The 20834-nt window shown below is 41.1% G+C and overlaps 1 protein-coding gene across 1 annotated transcript in view; it reads left to right on the top strand.

The window, feature by feature from the left end:
• The window catches only part of LOC102237800 (hemicentin-1), a 61415-nt gene that overhangs the window by 26882 nt on the left and 13699 nt on the right, over positions 1-20834 (top strand). Inside the window, exons 23-55 of the mRNA XM_014471725.2 lie at positions 1069-1196; positions 1288-1539; positions 2628-2711; positions 6042-6233; positions 6316-6446; positions 6566-6710; positions 7241-7367; positions 7466-7623; positions 7785-8063; positions 8135-8277; positions 10238-10388; positions 10516-10728; positions 10818-10931; positions 11027-11214; positions 11316-11412; positions 11776-11937; positions 12054-12167; positions 12352-12548; positions 13026-13107; positions 13208-13339; positions 13429-13572; positions 13672-13831; positions 14209-14333; positions 14717-14900; positions 14990-15087; positions 15188-15466; positions 15549-15739; positions 17208-17289; positions 17873-18009; positions 18093-18234; positions 19279-19423; positions 19533-19660; positions 19766-19922. Coding sequence (XP_014327211.1) covers positions 1069-1196; positions 1288-1539; positions 2628-2711; positions 6042-6233; positions 6316-6446; positions 6566-6710; positions 7241-7367; positions 7466-7623; positions 7785-8063; positions 8135-8277; positions 10238-10388; positions 10516-10728; positions 10818-10931; positions 11027-11214; positions 11316-11412; positions 11776-11937; positions 12054-12167; positions 12352-12548; positions 13026-13107; positions 13208-13339; positions 13429-13572; positions 13672-13831; positions 14209-14333; positions 14717-14900; positions 14990-15087; positions 15188-15466; positions 15549-15739; positions 17208-17289; positions 17873-18009; positions 18093-18234; positions 19279-19423; positions 19533-19660; positions 19766-19922 — 5061 coding nt within the window. The remainder of the gene's footprint in view (positions 1-1068; positions 1197-1287; positions 1540-2627; positions 2712-6041; positions 6234-6315; positions 6447-6565; positions 6711-7240; positions 7368-7465; positions 7624-7784; positions 8064-8134; positions 8278-10237; positions 10389-10515; positions 10729-10817; positions 10932-11026; positions 11215-11315; positions 11413-11775; positions 11938-12053; positions 12168-12351; positions 12549-13025; positions 13108-13207; positions 13340-13428; positions 13573-13671; positions 13832-14208; positions 14334-14716; positions 14901-14989; positions 15088-15187; positions 15467-15548; positions 15740-17207; positions 17290-17872; positions 18010-18092; positions 18235-19278; positions 19424-19532; positions 19661-19765; positions 19923-20834) is intronic.

Raw genomic sequence — 20834 nt, 5'->3', positions numbered from 1 at the left:
ATCATTAAACACGACTGACCTACATTTAGCTTCTATAACATACGCTGGACGTATGCTTTGTTTGGGTAACAAAGCATCTTCTTGACGTAAAGTTTAGTGTAAGTGATTGCCACAATCTTATGGATGCTCTATGGATGTTTATCTGTGACAAACATCCATGGAACAAATGAGTGTTTCAACATAAACTGTGCATTGCACATGGTTGCTCTCTGAGAAACAAAACTTTGATTACAGAGACGTGAATGACCTCGCATTCTAATTTCATCCTTTAGCAAGACTTCTGATTTTCACATGTTCTGTATGTCCTCAAATAACTTGCTGCATTGTTCCCAACAAGTGTTCGACCTTTCCCACAGTGATATCATCCAGGTCAAGCTTCCTTTACCATTTTATACGGTAATGGCTCTGCGCAATTGGACATGTGAATTTAATTGTTGTCTGGGAGCACAACTCGGGTCTAGCTGAGGTCCAGACTTCACTTAGTCATGCCTGTCAGTCGTCACAGGTCCATTTTTGTTCTGTGCACCAAAACAATGACATCAGAAAAGAGCCCAAGTAGCATAAAGCGCCATTGTGTTTTCCTTGCATTTATAGCAAACTCTTTAATAAAGCATTAAAAATTAAGAAAATATTACAAACTAAGCAGCAGTTGCACTCTTTTGCAAAAGTTTTACCAACCCTGGACTTCTACACATTTCATCACCTTACAAAAACATCAAAGTATTTTATTATGATTTCATATTATAAACCAACTTAAAGTAATTAATAATTGTGAGGTGGAAAGAAAAGGTCAAGGTGGTAAAGATGCAAGCCATTGTTGGAAGAAAGACTTTCACCTCAGAATTATGCCCTACTCTGCGATGGTCTGTCTTATAAAATGTCAGTAATATACACCGAGCCCACATATCTGCCTTCAGTACAGTTTAAATCTTCCATAATTATAAAAGTTTTTTTCTAACGACGGAAACAGTTTTTTGTCTTCTTTATTTTAAGGAGTTGCTGCAGATCCGCAATAACTCATGAGGTGTTTTCTCCATTGCTTTACCTTTGCACCCTATTCCTCCCCAGGTTCACTGTTTTGCCTTCAGGCTCTCTGAGGATCACTGATGTGCGTCTGATTGATAGTAAACTGTACACCTGCACTGCAGAAAATCCAGCAGGGAATGTGTCACTGAGCTACAATTTACACATTCAAGGTAAGAGATTCATTTGTAAATTGAACTTAATCTGATGCTCAGAGCTTATTATTCACACTTTACCGCTGATGCTACCAATTTCCATTTTCAGCCAAGCCCAGAATCCAGCCAGCACCATCCATTCTGAAAGCCATGCTTGGCCAAACAGTGGCTCTCCCTTGTGTGGTCCAAGGAGAACCACGGCCTGAGATCAGCTGGTTCCACAATGGACGTCCTGTTGGCAACAAGAACTCTGCACCCTTGAGGATCCATCCAGTCGCCCTTGCAGATCAGGGCACATACCAGTGTGTGGCCAAAAATGGTGCTGGACAGGAAACATTAGAGATCACGCTGGAAATTCTTGGTGAATATCTCTGCTTTACAACCTCAGACCCTGTGTGAACATTTTACAGTGCGTTCCAAAAGTAATACACCAATGAATTAAACAATTCTAGTAATTTACCTAAATTTCTTTAGACAACAAAAATTAAGGGTTGCAAAACATGAAGTTATCCGTTTTAAAATCAAATTACAAACTGATTTATACTTTTTCGCTATAAAAACATTCATGCTTCAGGTACCTGTTGGCATCAGCCTAGGTAGCTAAATAGTGAGATTAACCAGCCTGTGAGCTGTACAGATGTCACAATTGCCTAATGTTAGAACCTACAGGTTATAGAGTTTCTGTTTGTCCAAGATATACAACATCAAAGCATAGGCTGCCATTAATACCAAAGCAGTGATTTTTGTGTTTGGAGTGGCGCTATAACCAGGATGATTAGTGGAATCCTATCATTTTCAGTGATGAATTTCAGTTCGGTATCACAACAGAGAGCTGTGTGTGCATAATCCTGTGACAGGATTTGTGGAAAGACACACTTAAGTCTTGCCTCAGGAAGTTCAGAGCCATAATGATGTGACTTGAGGTCTACTCTGACCATGCCAGTACAATGTTATAGCCTTTTAACAAGACAATACACGTCCACACATGACTCACAGGGCTTTAAATTTGGACTTCACTCTAACCTCATGCTGATCTGCTACATCTTATGGCCAGTTGTAAAAGTTGTGGATTTACTCGTGGGTCTACCACAAAGTTTTATATATCACAGGTTGTGTGAAAGCCCAAGAGTGTACCACGCCAACAGCGTGTCCATACTACTAACACCATTATCTGTTTGATTTTGTATTGTTATCATTCCATTACAGTCCCCCATTTGTGCTTAACTTTCACTTCCAGTGACTTTTGTACAATGTTTGTTGATGACCTTAAAGTACTTGTGTGCTCTCTCAAATGTCACAACAGAAATTACTTGTATGCCCAAAGGCTTCCTGATTCCTTCTTATCTCCACACAAGGAATGTCTGATTAATTCTCCTCATGCACTTTTAACTTATCAATAGATTGCTAGTTCAAAGTGAAAAACCTATCACCACTCCATTTCCCCCTCAGAGCCCCCGTCCTTTGCAGAACCTGGAGATGCCATCTTGGAGAAAGTAGTGAACAGCAAAGTCGTCATCTCCTGTCGTGCTAAAGGTATGAAAGGATTCATAGACGAGTCTGCTCCACACATACTGAAAAGCTGCATTTTTGCTGGCATTGCATTGATGACATTGCTTTCCCACTGTTTATGTCTCTTTTATTGTGGTTGCTTCCACAACATGGTGAGAAGAAAAATGAAAATGCATATTTCAATGAATATAAACATATAATTCTCAAATTTAGTCAAAGTTTATCACTTCACAACTGCAGACCTCATTGTTTTAATGGGATTTTATGTGACAGACTGACATAAAATGTCATCTAATAATGAAGTTGAAGCACTTTAAATGGTCTATTATGGACTTGTATTCTGTCCCCTTTTGTCAGTGAGGGCTCAATTAAGCACAGTGCCTGAAAAACAAATGATGTGCGACAACAATGAGTGTCAGACCAAACACATACTTAAGTATCCAGCATTGATACTGGGTTCACTACAAACTAAGATCCCAGACAGTGAATAGTCTATGCAGATACTATAAAAGATTTAAGTACATTATTGTCACCTAATTATTTGAGATTTTTTGAAAGGCTTGCAGTTGCTTCTATTGGAAATTATACAGCTTGGTTGCTTGGCAATACACTTTCTAATGAGTAAAAAAATATTCTAATGCAAGAGACTTTACAAATATGTTCTATATCTCTAAACAATAAGCATCACTAATTATATTAATGGCATGCAGAATGTAAATGAATGGCACTAATATAATTAACTGCCTGTATATATATACTGTATATATATTTTGCAATCCTGATGTTTTACTTTGTAAAACCGTCCCTGTTGCGTTAATTATCTGTACGGAGACTAAAAACGTTTCCATTATTCTTTGTAACATACCTCAGGCTTGAGCATCAGTAAACGTTTTTCTCCAAGTCTTGCCACAGAATCTCATTTAGACTTAGCTCTGGACTTGTTTTCTAACAGGTTTTCTTCCAGTGTTACCCTAGATTTCACTCTGTGCATCATCACATCATGTCTCACCAGCTATCCACGGATTTCTTTTCAATATCTGCTTAAAGCTGCGTTCAGGGTGATGTGCAGTATGAGTTTTAACCTCACACATCACTTTGCATGCTGATCACAAAGTTTTGTTATTGTCTTTTCAGTCCAGTGTGTTATCTTCTACCTGTTTGCTGTGATCCCTAAATAGCTTGTAGCAAACTCTAAACAGGGATATTATGACTTTTCCTGTAGCCACTGTTCTATGAAGGTCATAACTAATAGCTGTTCTGTTGACAAATTTCTCCACCTGGGTTGTGGATTTTAGTAGCTTCTACAATTACCTTGAGTCTCTTGATTTATACCTTCCTTTCCTGTTGTATCAAATTATGTGGATGTTTTGGTATGTTTGCTGTTGGGCTATTCTCTTTCTATAGTTGACTTATGGAATTAACAGCTTTCCATGAATTGTTCACAGCTTGGAATATTGTTTTTACTGCTTAATTATGCTTTGAAGTTTTCTAAAACCTTCTCTTGACATCTACAGTGTTCCTTAGGCTTCATGATGTTGTTCGTTCGCTAAGGTTTTCATGACTCCTTGAAGGCCTTCAAAGAACAGCTGTACTTATGCTTATTCAGGTGGGCTGTGTGGCTACTATTTAAAAGACAATTAGTTGCACCATTTTTTAGAGATATCAGTGTGAAGGGGGATAATTACAAGCATCGCTCTTTTTAGATTTGTATTTGCAGAAATTATTGTTCTTCCACTATCCCAAGAAAATGCATTGAAGTTTCTGTTTTGTAACATGACAAAATGTGACCTTTGTCACAGGGTGGGAATATTTTCGCAATACTCTGAAAATATGAAATAGCTATGCCTCTTCAGAGTGATGTTCTGGGTGTCTCAGTGAATTTGCATGATGACAGCGTCCCCCTATGCCGTCGTCCCATTCAGAAACCTGTCCGCTCCACAAGCTAGCATTTCCAAGAGAACTTACAGTTTTATCAAAGCGTGCAGGTGTAGGCACCTGTCCCTGGAATCACTCAGTGATCCTCACCAGACAGCTCCTGCAGACTACCATTGTTTGTGTGGCGCTCTGCCATGGTAACCAGCTCAACGAGAGAAGGTGAGGACTGTGTCTATAATGTGGAGCAACAGCTGGAACATCGGTCTGCCGGCTGCCTCAGTGAGCCACATCTGCTTTCCTGTGCGTCGCGGCCTGCTGGGAGAGGAATCCTAATTACAGGCTGCTGCTGGCAGATAAAGGACAGAGATGTCTGAGGTGCACCGTGAAGCAGGGGAAGAGGCAGATAAAGCCAAAATAGCCCTCTTTACATCTTTGCTATACAGGAAGGCAGATACCACAATGTACTACTTTATGGGGCTGTTCAAGTAGTTGATGTTCAAGAGAGGAAGTCAGCAGCAGGAAACACACATCCCTGCATTGTTCTCTTGAGATCAATCTGTCTAAGCAGGCCTAATAATGCTAATGCAAATCTTTGCCAGGAGGACATTATTAATACAACAAGTGTATTGCGACCAAAGGGGGTAAATATTTAAGAAACACATGTAGGATATCCTCTTTCACTAATGACTCTAAGAGAAAAAAAAGGGCCTACTAATGAGATCTGTTAGCATCTAAAGCGGGACATCTGTATTCATTTCCTCCCAGCAATGACATAATGAATCTGCATTAAAGCTCTTTAAGCTGTACATGCGTTAAAAGAAGCAACACATGATAACATTGCCTGTGGTGAACAGCTTACAGATTGAGGAAAAGTGTTTTTTTTCTTACCTCATGGCTGGTGTTTGTATATAACACTTCTGGAAATAGACCAAGTGGTGTTTCCTCCAGGACTGCCGCTCTGTCGCTCTGTAGAAAATCCTTTTTTCCCCCTCACATTCTAGCTTTCTCCAGTGGACCATTTTCACCTCTCCTTCACTCGGTAATCCACAAAACACATCTGTTTCAGGCTCCTCAGTTGAATCGTCAATCCCTTTGTTTTATTTATTTTTTCTTACGGCTCAAAGCTGTCATTTCAGTGTTAGGTAATAAATCTGGAGACCATAGGCTTAAATATTACATCTCACATCCCTCTAGTATACTTTGTTTTCTGTTTTATGTGAGTCTGACCTTGGCTATAGCATGCCTCGGGGGGCTGCAAGGACTCTAACCGTTTTGGCAGCGTCTTGCCTGCTGTCCTGCAGATAAATGGAGAGCTGGCATTTTCCATTCTGGGCCGCGTGCCCGATAAGTTCTGTCGAGAATCGGAGAGATGGGAGTTACTTTTCTTTACTTTATCTTTTTTTCCTCCGGCACGGTCAATATAAAGCTCGTTTTGTGCTCACTTCGAATCCAAATGATTTCCCTCTCTTCCACCTGCAGGTTCACCGCATCCCAGGGTTCGCTGGTTTAAGAATGGCCTGGAGATCCATCCAGAACAATCAGAGTACTCTGTGGCGAGGGATGGCGCTCTTGTAATTAGCGCAGCATCTGCCAGCCACAGTGGAGACTTCAAGTGTGTGGCAACCAACGAGGCAGGCTCAGTAGAGAGGAAAACCAGGCTAAAAGTAAACGGTGAGGATTTATTTATAGCTGCATACCTGCTTTCTCTCCCACTAACAACAGACACACTAATCCCTTTATTGTGTATTTTTAGTTCCTCCGGAGATCCAAGACGATGGCCAACCATTGAACCTCACTGTCACCTTGAGGCAGCCACTCACTTTGGGCTGCGATGCGTTCGGCATTCCCTCCCCACTAATAACTTGGACTAAAGATGGTCATGCTGTGAGTGTGTCACTTGGATACTGTATCATTTCCATCTCTAGCTGTACAATGCCACCAAGTGGCTGGTGTGTCTATCAGTAAAGAGGCAGATGGTTTACAGAGCTGATTGCTGTGTCCAGGTGGACAACCCCGGTGTGTATCTGCAGAACGGGAACCGACTGCTCAGAATCTACAGAGTTCAACATGAACACGCAGGCCAATTTGCCTGCACAGCTCAAAACTCAGCTGGAGAGGCAAAGAGACAATACAACATAGTGGTACAAGGTGAGGTCAGGAACCCAGAGCTGTGATAATTGACTTTTTTGAGCTTTATATCATGTTATAATGTTTCCAAGCCCAGCTTCTGCATTCCAGAGCGTCTCTCTCGCTCAGCTCCTCCAGACTAGTCAGCACCAATTAGCAAACACTGAGCAAACACTGGTGGAACTGAGCTTATCATATGAACTATTTCTCAGTCCAGAGCTCCCAAGAACATTTATGAACGGCTTAACAGAGGAAGGTTGTTGTTGTGATGACGTACTGAAGAGCAGGTGCTTCTTAAAGAGACAGAGGCCCAATTTCAAGGCGTTAAATTTCAAAGTCACATTTTTTTTAAGTTATGTTTTATATATCTAACATTTTCCTAGCTATTCAAGGCAGCATAGTTCCTTTATTTTGCAGTAAAATACTGTTATATGACTAGAAAGCACATAATACTACTCCTTTAATTTATCTAATAACAGAGTTAGACACCACACAAGTTCTCATAATGTTTTAATTTATTCGGATGTTTTCTGTATATAATTTTATTCCAGCTCCTCCAGTGATCTCGGGAACATCCCGCCTGCAGGAGCTCACTGTGGTGCAGGGTCTGGAGGTGGAGTTCCAGTGTCGAGTCAGTGGGCGACCAGCACCCAGAGTGGAATGGAGCCATGATGGAGAGTACGTGATCACTAACAATTGAATGGTGGCATTCAGCCGCACGCTAAGGACGGACCAGTTACATTGATTTGATTATTGATTCCTTCGCCTGCGTTCAGGGTTCTGTCTCCCGACGGAGACCCTCACGTGGAGTTTCTGGAAGACGGCCAGGTCCTAAAGGTGAAGTCAGTCAGACTGAGGGACCAGGGCCTTTACCGTTGTCTGGCCAGGAACAGCGCAGGAACCCAGATGCGCCAGTTCAGACTTACAGTTCAAGGTGTGTTTTCCTTTTTGTTCTAAGACACACTGCAAACAGAATTAAAAGCGTTTTAAACAGTCAGGATTACACCACAGACATAAAGGTGAAAACTTTCCCCATCTTGAATCTTGAATCAACATCCCTTGCTTAAAATTTGCTCTCTGTTTGTTTTTCTCTAGCTCCACCCGTCATCAAGGGTACAAATGAGACTTCAGAGGTGTCAGTGGTGCTGGGTTTTCCCACAGTCCTCTCCTGTAATACTTTGGGCTCGCCTACACCCAGCATCACATGGCTGAAGGATAATCAGCCCATCGTGTCCACCCCTCAGCTGACGTACACCCTTGGTGGGCAGGCTCTGCGCCTGGGCTCAGCACAGGGAGACAGCAGCGGCTTTTACACATGCAGGGCCACAAATCCAGCAGGCACAGCCACCAAGCATTACTCTCTCAGTGTTTTGGGTAAGGAGTGAAAGGGAAACCAACTGGAGCAGTTACTTGTGGATGATTAACTATTTTCTCCATCTCATCAGTCCCACCGCAGATAGAAGGAGACTCTTCATCCTTGACGTTTTCTGGTCATGGAGAGAAAGTGAGGATTAACGGAAGTTTAACTCTGTCCTGCTTGGCCAAAGGTTTCCCCGAACCCAAAGTTCACTGGTTTAAAGATGGACAGGTTGGTGTGGTGCTCTAGACGTGTATCCAAAGCTATAAGCTCCGTGATTTTCATGCAGTACGGTCTGACTTCTATCGGCCTCTGCTGGTGATCAGTATGAATTGCAAGAGCCTCAACAGTATGAAGATCCCTTTACATAAACCACCCCCTCTCCAGGTTTTGTGTGATGAGCAAGCATGTTAATTATAGCAAAAGCATAAAGAATCCAGTAATTAAATGTCACGACGTTGACAGTAAAATACTGTTGCTGTTTTTATTTCTCTTCGAATCGGCAATTTTAAATTGCTTCTGTAAATGTGATACTCAACATTATACAGTTTGTAGAGATTCTTTAGCAGAAATGTAGTTCTTCTGAGTCCGATGGACATGTTTTTCTCACCTGAACAAGGTGGTTGCGGAACATGTTTTTCCAAGAATTATCTTCACAGACGTTTTATAACGCTGGCATAATGGAACTACGAGTTTTTCAGTTGTGTGTTTAATGTCATAAAAGAAAAGAAAAAGAAAAGAAACAAAAAGTGCAGATACTGGCATGCTTGTGCTAAGTTAGAAAAACTTTTCTTATTTGTCTAAATAAAGAGGATGCGAGCCAGCTGACCTCCGAACGCAATTTATTAAAACAATGGAGATTAATGAAGAAAGGTCGCTCAAAGGTTCTGTTCAGTAAAGAAAAGTGGGAACATGATGATGATTTTACAATACAATGACATCTCAACAGGAACACACTGGTTGATTAGTCCATTAGATGAGATCACTGGTTCCTGTCCTGAATAGATACCCTTTTGACCCATTACATTACCAGTTGTGGTTGTTCAGAGATTCTTCCGATCAATGTATTCTTCATACTCTTTTGTTCTTTAAGTGTAAGTGTGTTCAGATAATCCTGCCAGTGTCTGATCAGCTGAATGCTCTTCCTGCCAAGTTTGACCCAGCTGGCTGCAAATATGAAAGGCGCTGGGTCACAGCTGATTTCTTTCACACTCCTCTCACCTTGAACTGGCATGCAGCAAAGCATTCATACTTCACTTATAGCCATCTACCTCGACAATTGCTTGAAGGCTGCGGTTTAATAATGTGTTTCATTTTCAATTAAAAGTAGAAATTTTGAAGTTTAAGGAAATTAACAAAGAAGAATATTCCTAAGAGTGGAATCAAATCTCAAAATCCAACATGGCTGTCTTAATATAAAATGTAGTAACAGGTGCAGTAAAAAGTTCATTATTTGTACTAATTTTTGTGCTTCTTCCTATTTGTGCCTCTTTAACTCATACATACACACAGACATCCCTTAGTGGACATAGTCCTACAGTGTTTGAAATCACTAAATGCATTGTAATCGGGTATTACTTTTGCAGTTAGCCTGGCTGATAAGCAAACGAATTAGCAAATCCCGCTAGCTTTTGACATTTGAACCGGAATACAATTTAGGTTCACAATCATTGATGTCATTTTCTAATTAAGTTTAGACATTAAAAGCCTAAACCTAAAATTATTTATACTAATGCTGGATTTAAATGTAAAATTATTCAATAAAGCAAAAAACTCTGTTGCTGATAGGATTAATACGTTGAGTACTTCCTAACAAAATAAAACAATGTTAGAGCAATGTCAATAAATAAGAAATTATTTATCTGCTTCTGTTTACATTTTACCTAAAAATAAAATTTAATTATTTATGTCTTTCTCAGTTAAAAATATATGTTTCTAAGCATTACAGCTATCAAACCCTTCTTTCAATCGTGGACAATAAGCAGCCATATTATCCACTACATTATAGTGAATACATTAGTTTTTACTTTTCAAATAAGTAATATTAGCAAAAAAGTCAGTTCCATTATCAGTAAAATATGTTTAATAATTAATTGCTTTTAATCTCATCATTCTTCTTCATACCCATTGACTCACAGAATTATACATTAAGAATTTCAAATTTGATGTATGTATATATATTTGTGTCTAGTTGCTGACTGGGAGCCACCAGGCTGGCATTCAGGAGAGTGGTCACCTCCTCCACATAGAGAATGCCGTGTTTTCCCATGAAGGACAGTACACTTGTGTGGTGTCCAACTCTGCTGGAGAGGATAAGAGAGACTTTCACCTCACTGTTCAAGGTGTGCATACAGTTGCTTTAGCTTTGGGTTAAACGTTATGTCAAGACAACATCTCTCTGTTGAGATTGAAAATCTTTTTTAAGCATTAGTAGAAAGTGATCAGGATCAGTTTCTGTCTTCCTGCCAGTTCCACCGATCTTCCAGCGGGTGACCAACACGGAAGCAGCCTGGGGTTTGGGACATGAAGGGGACAATGAGGACAGGGTGCAAAAGCGGGACGTTGTCTTGGGTAACTCAGTCAGCCTGTCCTGTGAGAGCAATGCCATCCCTCCTCCAAAACTCAGCTGGTACAAGGATGGGAGAAAACTCACCTCTGCCGACGGAGTGATGCTGCATCCAGGTCAGTGGAAGCTCCTTTAAACTGTGACCTCTAACCTTTTCTCTATGACCGAGACATCGTATCTGTGAATTATTTCTTTTTCCGGCCAGGAGGACAGGTGCTACAGATCCATCGAGTGCAACAGGAGGATGGTGGAAAGTACACATGCCAAGCTGTAAATGAAGCAGGAGAGGATCACATGCATTTTGAACTGGAGGTCCTCAGTAAGCAAACAAATACACATTATTATTATTATTTTTTGCTTTGATATTTGCAATAAAATTCAGACATCAGGATTTATTTTTCTATTTATTCGTAGTTCCACCTGTTATTATGGGAGCATCAGAGGAGTTTATGGAGGAAATAGGAGCAGTGGTGAATAGCACTGTGGTTCTACACTGTGACGCAACGGGACATCCCACTCCGGTGGTCTCCTGGCTGAGAGACGGGCAGCCGGTGAGCACAGACTCGCAGCACCACATCAGCAAGGACGGAACACAGCTTCAGGTGAGACGTGTTTCACTTTTACCAGTCCGTAGACCGATCCTGCGGGGGATTTTGTTCGGAGACATAACACTGTTTTTTTTTTTTTTTTTTTAACCCTTTAGCTTCTCAGTGTGCAGGTTTCAGACATGGCTGACTATCTGTGTATGGCTGAGAATAAGGTCGGAACAGTTGAGAAGCATTTCAATCTGGCAGTCCAAGGTAGGACATTAAAAAGTATTCATACCCAATACACGTTTTTACATTTTCTCATGTTACAACCACATGAGAGGTTTTCAGTCAGTAGATATGAAAAGCAGAGACATACCCCCAAAAAAGTTGGACCTGCAATTTGTATGAAAGATGACTCCAAGAATGGAGTCAAACTACAAACAGGCAGTATTTTCCAGATTTTCATTTGGAGGAACTCACTAAAACATCTTTGTTTCATTCCGCATTCTTCATTTGAAATCATTAGAAAATACTAGAATGTTTGTGGTGATACTGTGACAAAATGTAAACAAGTTTCTCGGGTATAAATACTTCGACTTATTTCTGAATGCACATAACAAATGTCCTTCTCAGTGCCTCCTAGAATAACTGGTCCCAAAGAAGAGGAGGTGAGTGTGATCGAGGGGCTCATGGTGTCACTGCTGTGTGACGTCCAAGCGTACCCTCCCCCAGAGATCACCTGGACCAGGGATGGGCATGTTCTCCATTTTAGCACCACGGTTCACATTCTGCCAGGTCAGTCAGGGGTCAGCTGCTCAAATCGTTTCTACATCAGCTGCCCTTCTGATCCTCTCATCCAATTCTCACGCTGAGATAACGTTTTTATATATAAATCTGAACATGCATTAAAGGTGGCCAGATGTTACAGTTGCCTCGGGCAAGACTGGAAGACGGAGGTCAATATGTGTGCACCGCTAGCAACTCGGCAGGGCAGGACCAGAAGAGCTTTCTCCTCAGCGTTTATGGTGAGCAAACACACAATGATCCATCTGCACATTTCAGATTCATATACAGATGATCAAATCTTAACGCTTTGTCCATGCAATAAAACATGTTTATCTTTAACCAGCTGTGACTGACGACATGTCAGCCGTGAATCATGCAGAGCCTAAATAGATCAAACTTTCCACAATGTCTCCAAATAAACAGTCGCGCCCTCGCTGAAACCTCGGCTTGACGCTGAGACGGACAGCGTGACCCCCCAAGTGGGCTCTTCGGTCGTCCTGCGGTGTGACGCTCACGGTGTTCCCAAGCCAGAGATCACATGGTACAAGAATGGGCGGCAACTGGCCGAAGGGAATGGGCTGAAGATAAACGGCCACCAGCTGGAGGTCATAGGCATTCAGGTTGGGAGAAATGCGTTACGTCATAGGTGTGTCAGGCTGGAAGCAAAACAAAATCCTTATAAGGACATTAAGTGGCTGTCAGCATTACTTGTTCGCCGGATTGTTGATGTTTGTTATCTGATGAGCGCAGATATGAGCCAGCAAATGATTGGATCATCTGTTTGCCTACAGTCATCCCTAAAAAATACAAAACGTCATGACAATATACACATTGATACAGCTATAACAGGTTTCAGTCTACAAAAATGCAGATAAATAAAACATGTATATAGATGGATGTTTGGACGGATGGATAGATGGAATTAGAAATTGATGGATAAACAGATCATGGAAGAACAGATGAATCATGGATGGTTGAATGAGAGATGGATGGATGGATGGAGGGAAGGATAGAGGGATCATGGGAAAACAGATGAATCATAGATTGTGCGATGGATGGATGGAACCCTGTTAAAAACACATGCATTTCTGCCACAGACTACAGATGGTGGAATATATACATGCAAAGTGTCCAATGTTGCTGGACAGGTGGACAGGACATTTCGTCTGACAGTCCATGGTAAGTATGTCCCTGAGCTGCACATTAACACTTTAAACATCTACCTATTAAAGTTTGCGGGTGATGTATGATTAAATGCTACACTTGTTTATTCCCTTAGTTCCACCGGTGCTTGATGGGCCTCAGCGGGAGTCTGTCAATTATACCCTGGACTCCCATGTGGCCCTGCTGTGTGAGGCCACAGGAGTGCCTGTCCCCAGCATCACTTGGCTGAAAGATGGAACTCCTATAGGTCAGAGCAAGGCAGTGACGGGAGAAATGGGAAAAGTACAAACTTCTCATATGTGACGGCTAAATTAAGTGGGTGCTTTTGCTATCCAGAGAGCAGTCTGCAGTGGCAGTGGTCCGTTCGAGGTAACAGGCTAGAGCTGGGCCCTCTCACTCTGTCTCATGCTGGGACCTACACGTGTCTGGTAAAGAACAGCGAAGGACAAACAAAGAAAGACTACACACTCACAGTGCTTGGTAAGCAAGTTTCTCCTTACATCCTTTTACTCTATTTTGACTTTGTGCGAAAGCGAGGATTTATGAGCAGCCCTTACATGTAATCTGTGTGGCTCCCAGTCTCACCCACCATCCTGAACTCCGACCAAGCATCCGATGTGAGTGCACCCACGGGAGAGGAGCTGACCCTGGACTGCAGAGCAAATGGGATCCCCACGCCCCGCCTCAGCTGGCTGAAAGACGGAGAGCCTTTGGAGGGATCAGACACGCATCACATCGCGTAAGACTCTCACTGCTCTAACTGTGTGTGATTAAGAGATTAGCACTTAAAATGTCAGGAGTCATTAAAACTGCTCCGTGAAGATTTCCGAGTATTGCCGTATGAATCATAATACACTATAACAGGCATGACCAAGGGAAGCACTGACAAATGGTTTTAATTCCACCATGACGCGTACTACGAGCAGCTGTGTCACAGCTGTTCTCCTCTTGATCATCGCTACTGCATCAGCCAGAGCGATCAAATCTGTGTTCTTGTGAAAGCCATGGGAAGATGCTGTTAATGATGATGAGAAAATAACACTGAGAGTCGGAGGTGGAGTAGTTTGTACAGGGAAATGCATGTGAAAACGTGTGTGTGTGTGTAAAACCCTGCAGTTTGACCCCTGATGGCAGTACATTAACTGTAAGGAGGCTGAGCCCTGAGGATTCTGGGACGTACACGTGCGTGGCTGTCAGCGCTGCCGGCCAGGAAAGTAAAATCTACACGCTCATTGTTTTAGGTTGGTTTTGATTAATTATTTGTCTTTGTTAAAGATTAAAAGTGCTGATATGGGCATTTTTTTTAAGCTGTTAATTTCAAGTTGAAAAGTTTAAAAAGTCCAACCGATAATTTATGTGCATTTATTCACTGGGTTAAAAAAATCACAGTGAAGATATTCATAAATAAATCTGTGATATAATTTTTCAATATTGAGGCATTTAGCAAATGGAAATAATTTTGTAAAATTGCTAAAATGAGAGCAATTTAGTCTGATTCAGCTACAGACAAGGTGAAAAGAAATGTGTGTGTCATTTTATTCGCTGTATGTAAACCTCTGGTTTCAACTGTGTTTGTCCACATCTAGTTGCAATACTAATTCAAACTTGCTTTGGTTTATCATAGTCCCACCATCTATTTCTGGTGAGACGACAGTCCCCAGAGAGGTGCAGGTGACTCAGGACAGCGTTGTGACTCTGGAGTGTCACGCAGCCGGAAACCCTCCGCCTCAGATCAGTTGGCTGAAGAACGGCCGTCCGCTGCTCCTCTCTCCCCGCACGCGCCTCCTCTTTGGTGACTCCTTACTGAGGTCTGTTTAGATCATAGTTGATATCTTGTAAATAATTAGATTATTAGCGGTGAGGTCACTCCTAATGTTCACCCGTTTTTGAAATGAAGGATTGCTCCTGTGCAACAATCGGACTCCGGGGTTTACACATGTGTGGCGCGGAGTCAAGCCGGCCTCGCTGAGCTGAGCTACGATGTGCAAGTCCAAGGTAAAAATCCAAACATTTCATCTGCAGCTTTTCTCTAGAGACAATACAAAGCAAAAGCGGATCTGAAAGGGTTTATTTGGTACGTGTTCCTGGTATGCAGTGCCCCCTGGTGTTGATCGCGTGGAACCAGTGGAGCCAGTAACAGTAGTCCAGGGATCCTTGGTGACCTTAACCTGCGAGGCACGCGGGTTTCCGCTTCCCACACTGACCTGGATGAAGGATGGACAGCCGCTATCTTTACACAGGAACCTGCTGCTGGACGGACAGGAGACGCGGCTCCAGCTGCCTGATGTGGCTCGTTCAGATGAAGGCCTGTACAGCTGTGTGGCCAGTAACCAGGCGGGAAGCAGCACCAAAAGCTTTAACCTCACCGTGCTCGGTAGAACAATCACTGCACTTATCTTCACATGTTGTAAAGTCCAATAAACAATGAGGCAAACTATTCTCCTTTTCTCGTCCAGAGCCTCCAAAGATTTCCCGCTCCAGCTCTCCAGAAGAGCTGACCATACCAGTAAACAGTCCACTTGAGCTGGAGTGCTCCGCTTCGGGCGTCCCACCTCCCACCATCAGCTGGCTGAAGGACGGCCGCCCCCTGGAGGGAGCCGGCATCGTTCAGCAGGACGGACACGCTGTCCGGATCAGCAAAGTTCAGGTGTGCGGTAGCTTGAGAAGTTTCTGGTACCTGTTGAATGTTTTTACATTTTCTCATTTTGTCACACCCACAAATTTTATTGTGATTTTAAAATATATGGGTAAAGTAGTGTATGATAGTGAAATGGAAGGTAAAAGATACATGTTTTTTTCAAATGTTTTACAACCGAGGTCTAAAATATGCTGACAGCCCCTAATGCATTTAAAACTATGAATCTTTTAGAGTGCATTTACAGACAGTTTTTTTTGTTTGTTTATTTCCTTTGCCAAATTAGTGAATAATGTTCATATTGAACAGTTTGTTCCTTCGAATAGCAATACTTTAAATCTATTGACAGGTGACCAACTTAAAAATGTAGCATATTTGTTACAAGTAATGAAATTAAGTTTATCCAAGGCCATATATTAAGTTTATTAAGGTGTCGTTTTAAACAAATATAAATAAAGTAAGTTTGACAAACTTAACTTGATTACATGTAACAAATAAACAATTTCTTTTTAAGTAGGAGCTCTGTTTTCTTTTTTCAGTATAGTAGCTTTAGCTATATGTTTTGGGTTGTTGTATTTTGCTGGGAAGTTGAGCCTCCGCCCAGTCTCAAACGTTCCTACTGTCCCATGAACTGTTAACAGCTTCCCTGTCCCTACTGAAGGAACACATCCCAACACCACAGTTGGGTGCTGGGATGTGGGATGGTGTGTCGTGTTTGTTCTGGCAGGCCAGAACGTTTCATTTTGGTCGCGTCTGACCACATGTTTATGGTGTGCCCTTTGTGGCTCGCTGAAAACTTCAAGCTGGACTTCTTGCGACTCTTTTCCAACAATAGTTTTCTTCTTCCCACTCTCACATAGACCAGATTTCTGAATGTCATAAGTAGTAGTTGTTATGTCCAGTCAGCAGATTCTTCCACCTGAGCTGTTCACATTTCCCTGACCTCTTTGCTGTTTTCTCAATTTTCTCTAACAAACCTCTGTGGACCTCCCAGAATATGACTTCTTAGATTACATTTGGTTACACTGGATTCTTTATTGGATTTATTTGAGGGTATCAGGGTAAAGGCAGCTGAATATAAACACATGTCACACTTTTTAGATTTTTATTTGTAAACATTTTTGAAACCTGTGTGTCCTTGTCATTACAAATTTTAAACATGTTGTCAAACAACAAACTCAATAGAATTTTGCGGTGTTGCTGTGACAGAAGAAATGAGCGAGTTTAGAAGGAATTTTAGTAAATCTTATTTATTATAGATTTCTGATAGAAAGCATGCAATTGTTCTATATAAAAAAAAAATATTTTTCCCATTGTCACACCTAGAACAATTTTAAAATAAAAAGAGCCAGTGTGCTCCCCTAAATACAGACAATAGTATTGACAAATGGAGGTCATAATTTAGGCAGCATCAGTGTAGGTGAAAACCAGACTGCTGTGCCAGAGGCACTCAGGTTGACGAATGCGCTCTGTTTTAAAGGTCGAGGATGCAGGTCTCTACGCCTGCTTGGCCAGCAGCCTAGCCGGAGAGGATGGAAAAAGCCACTGGGTCCGAGTGCAAGGTGACACAAGCTGCTCTCTCAAAGTTATTGACATTAGAGAAATACACTGCATCCCCGCTTCCTTTCCTAACTACGCTCAGGAAGTGATGAATAAAACTCAGAAGAAAATAACCTGCTAAAACAGACTTGCTGAACTCCTGCTACACTATGCACAAAACGTGGGGGATTTGACCTTTTTTTTGGATTGATGACCCAGCATTGTTTTGTAAAACTCTAAGCATACTTCATTTATGCTGTAACAAATTTGGGTTCGGTGAATAGAAATGTAACAGTGCTGTTGGGGCCTGCAAAATGAAGATTAATCTGTAAGTAAAACTTCCAAAGGCGTAATCGTCAACCTTCATCTGTGACTGAACTGCATGCATGGTGACGTTTTTTTTTATCATTCATCATTTTTTTGTATTGAATGAACATTCAGGCACATATTGTTATAGTCTGAACACTTGAGTTGTAAATATGTCCTGACATGTTTGTTCTTTCCACTCTTGGATCAAAACCTCTGGGGCTTAAAAATGAGCTCATCAATCACCAAGGGATTTATGCTTTCAGTGATTTATTTCAGTAAAACCCATTTGTTTTTCAGTCCCGCCTACGCTCCTCGGCTCTAGTGATGTAAAGTCGGTGACCGTGCCATTTAACGGACACCTGACCTTAGAGTGCCTGGCGGACAGCGACCCCCCTCCAGATATAGAGTGGTACAAGGATGATGCCAAGCTGCAGGTACAGAGTTGAAAAATTAAATAGATAACACTGAACTCCTCTGACTCATTTCACATTTTCCTTGTCTCTTCCTGTTCCGTCAGCTTGGTGGTCGCATCCAGCGGCTGGCGGGAGGTCAGTACCTGGAGATTCAGCAGGTCAAGCCTGAGGACGGTGGCCAGTACAGTTGTGTTGTCACAAACATGGCTGGAAGCACCAGTCTCTTCTTCACTGTGGAGATTATGTGTAAGTATAACTAGAAAAATGTTAAAATGTTAATGTTTTTGACAATTGATTTTTGCAAAATAACATAGTTCAGTTGGATTATAAGTCTTGCTACATTCAATTTGACTTAAGCCTAGACTTTAAGGGGGCTACTTTTTCACATCAATACTTCAGTATAGATCTGGCTGTATGTGTAGGGTTGTTATTCTTCTCTCCATTCTTGGAGCTTGGCCAGCTTAAACCATTTCTTAGCATCTTCATAATATGATAATGCCACAATTATGTTTTGTATGACATTTTGTTCTTTAGTCGCTTTCTTCTTATCACTTTTCCATGAAGGCCAGATTTGTGTAGTTGTCATTCAGCTTTTATAATTCTTCTGTTATCATGATCCCCTTGGTTGCTTCTCTGATTAATGCTCTCCGAGCCTCGTCTGTCAGTCTGTGGGCGGCCATGCCTTAGTGTGGTTGTCTTAATGAGTTATCTCTTGTCAGATTCTGCTTCAGACTTCTATACTACTTTATCCCTGCCTGTCTGCTGTGCTCCTTTGGTCTTGTGCTTCACTGGTCTTATGCACCATAAGGCTCCCCAAACAAGATCCATTTAAAATCCTTAAGTGTGTTGTTGTAAAGAGACAAAATGTGTGAATATTTTTTGTAAAGGCTTATATGCAATCCAAAACCCAATATTATATTTTGTTTTGATTATTCATAAAAATGTGACTATTATCCTGTTAATGGTCTTGACTTTTTTGTGTTTTCCGTCTAGCTGGACTAATGTTTATTAAATCAGGGCAGCTCTTAGGGAAATTGTGACAAATTATGTTTCAAGCTTTCAAACTCGTTTAAAATGAATAGCTCTGTATTTGTTATTCTAAACTACTTTGTTTTGTAAAGTGATTTATGAGAGTCTTTTCAATCTGCCAAAATCTGAATTTTCATTTCGTCCACATTACGAAACTCTGTATACAAACGATCACCCTCTAATGAATTTTTAAAAAAATAATGCTTTGTGCAATAATGGTAATCTAAATATATTCAGCTGCACTTGCTCATCTATTTGCAGTACCACCAGTGATAAAGGAAAGCAGCTCCTTGGTAACGGTTCATCTCGGCCAGGATGTGGTTTTACCCTGTGAAGTTGAAGGTGACTCCTTACCTGCGGTCATCTGGAGGAAAGATGGCTTCCCTGTGCCTCAGGATAATAATAAGTATGTCCTAAGATTACTGGGCAAGGCATCTGTCTCTTCACACTTGCTGTCAAATAGACAATCTAAATGAGTACAGCATAGTGACTGTTCACTTGTGTGTTTGTTTCAGGTTCACACTGTTATCTGAAGGCTCCTTGCGTATACGTGGGGCTCAGCTGAATGACGCTGGTCGCTACTACTGCACAGTGTCCAACCCGGCTGGCTCAGATCACCGCGCAATGGATCTACGTGTGTTTGGTAAATAATACCTCATGTTGTTTCTTTATAAATCTGTCAGTGTTCCTTCTGTAATTTATAGTCCATCAATTAAAAGAAAGGACAAACTTTTCTGTTTGTCCTTAGTGGGTCCTTCTATCAGTCCAGGTCCATTCAACGTAACAGTGACCACTGGAACTAGAGGTGTGCTTAATTGTGAGACCACAGGTATACCACCACCTAAAATATCCTGGAAGAGGAATGGTACACCACTTGATATTAACCAGCAGCCTGGTGCATACAGGTGAGCACAAAGTTGTGGATGTACTCACCAAAGTTTTAATTGCTTTTCAGTTATTGATTAATTTTTATTGACTTCAGATTTTCACTTCGATTTTAGTTTTTATTAGTTTTACCCAATTGTTTTCGACTTTAGTCTAGTTTCTATTTTTTAAAATGCTTATTTTAAGTTTAGGTTTTGTTAGTTTCAGTCAAAGTGTTAAGTCTTTTTTGTAATACGAGTTGCTTACTAGGAGACAGACAGAAAATAATTTTTAGAAATAGTTTTTGTGAAACAAAATCCCAAAAATGTGGTAAATTACTAAAAATGAATGATCATACATACCAGCCAAGTACAGTACAAAAGATATATGACAGAATAATAGCAAGCGCAACAACAGCGCCTGCAAACCAGATCTTGTCCAAGCTTTTCAAGTAAATGTTAAGGTTAGTGGGATTTTTCCTCTTTAATAACCACATGTTTTTTTATCTTGTTCCCCTCCAAGACACTTGTTGTTTTTCTAAAATGCAGTTATATTCAATGTAAACCCGAACTGCAGTCTGGCGCTTTATTTCAACTTCTGCTAAAATGACGCTAGGTTAGGACGGACCAAGATCAACAAACATGACGTAGTACAGCAAGGGAAAAAAACAACAAACGTAAACTAGATTTCATACTAATGAGACTCAAATGGAAGCTAATTACATTTTCTTTTTAAATTAAGTTAATTTTAGTTAGTTCTGTGAGCGGCCATTACAGTTTGAATTAGTTTTTCTTGTTTTGTATTATGTAAGTATTTATTTTTATTCCAATTAACAAAAATGTGTCTTTTTTACTTCTAGTTACTGTTAGTCATTAGTCTTCGCTAATGATAACCTCGGCACCCACTTTTTAAAATGCTATAATAACACAACCTAACTCACAGAACTGAAAATA

Source organism: Xiphophorus maculatus, chromosome 12, assembly GCF_002775205.1.
Source record: "Xiphophorus maculatus strain JP 163 A chromosome 12, X_maculatus-5.0-male, whole genome shotgun sequence".
Taxonomy (NCBI): Eukaryota; Metazoa; Chordata; class Actinopteri; order Cyprinodontiformes; family Poeciliidae; genus Xiphophorus; species Xiphophorus maculatus.
Note: the sequence above shows the minus strand (reverse complement) of the source record. Positions and strands in the feature narration are given on the sequence as shown.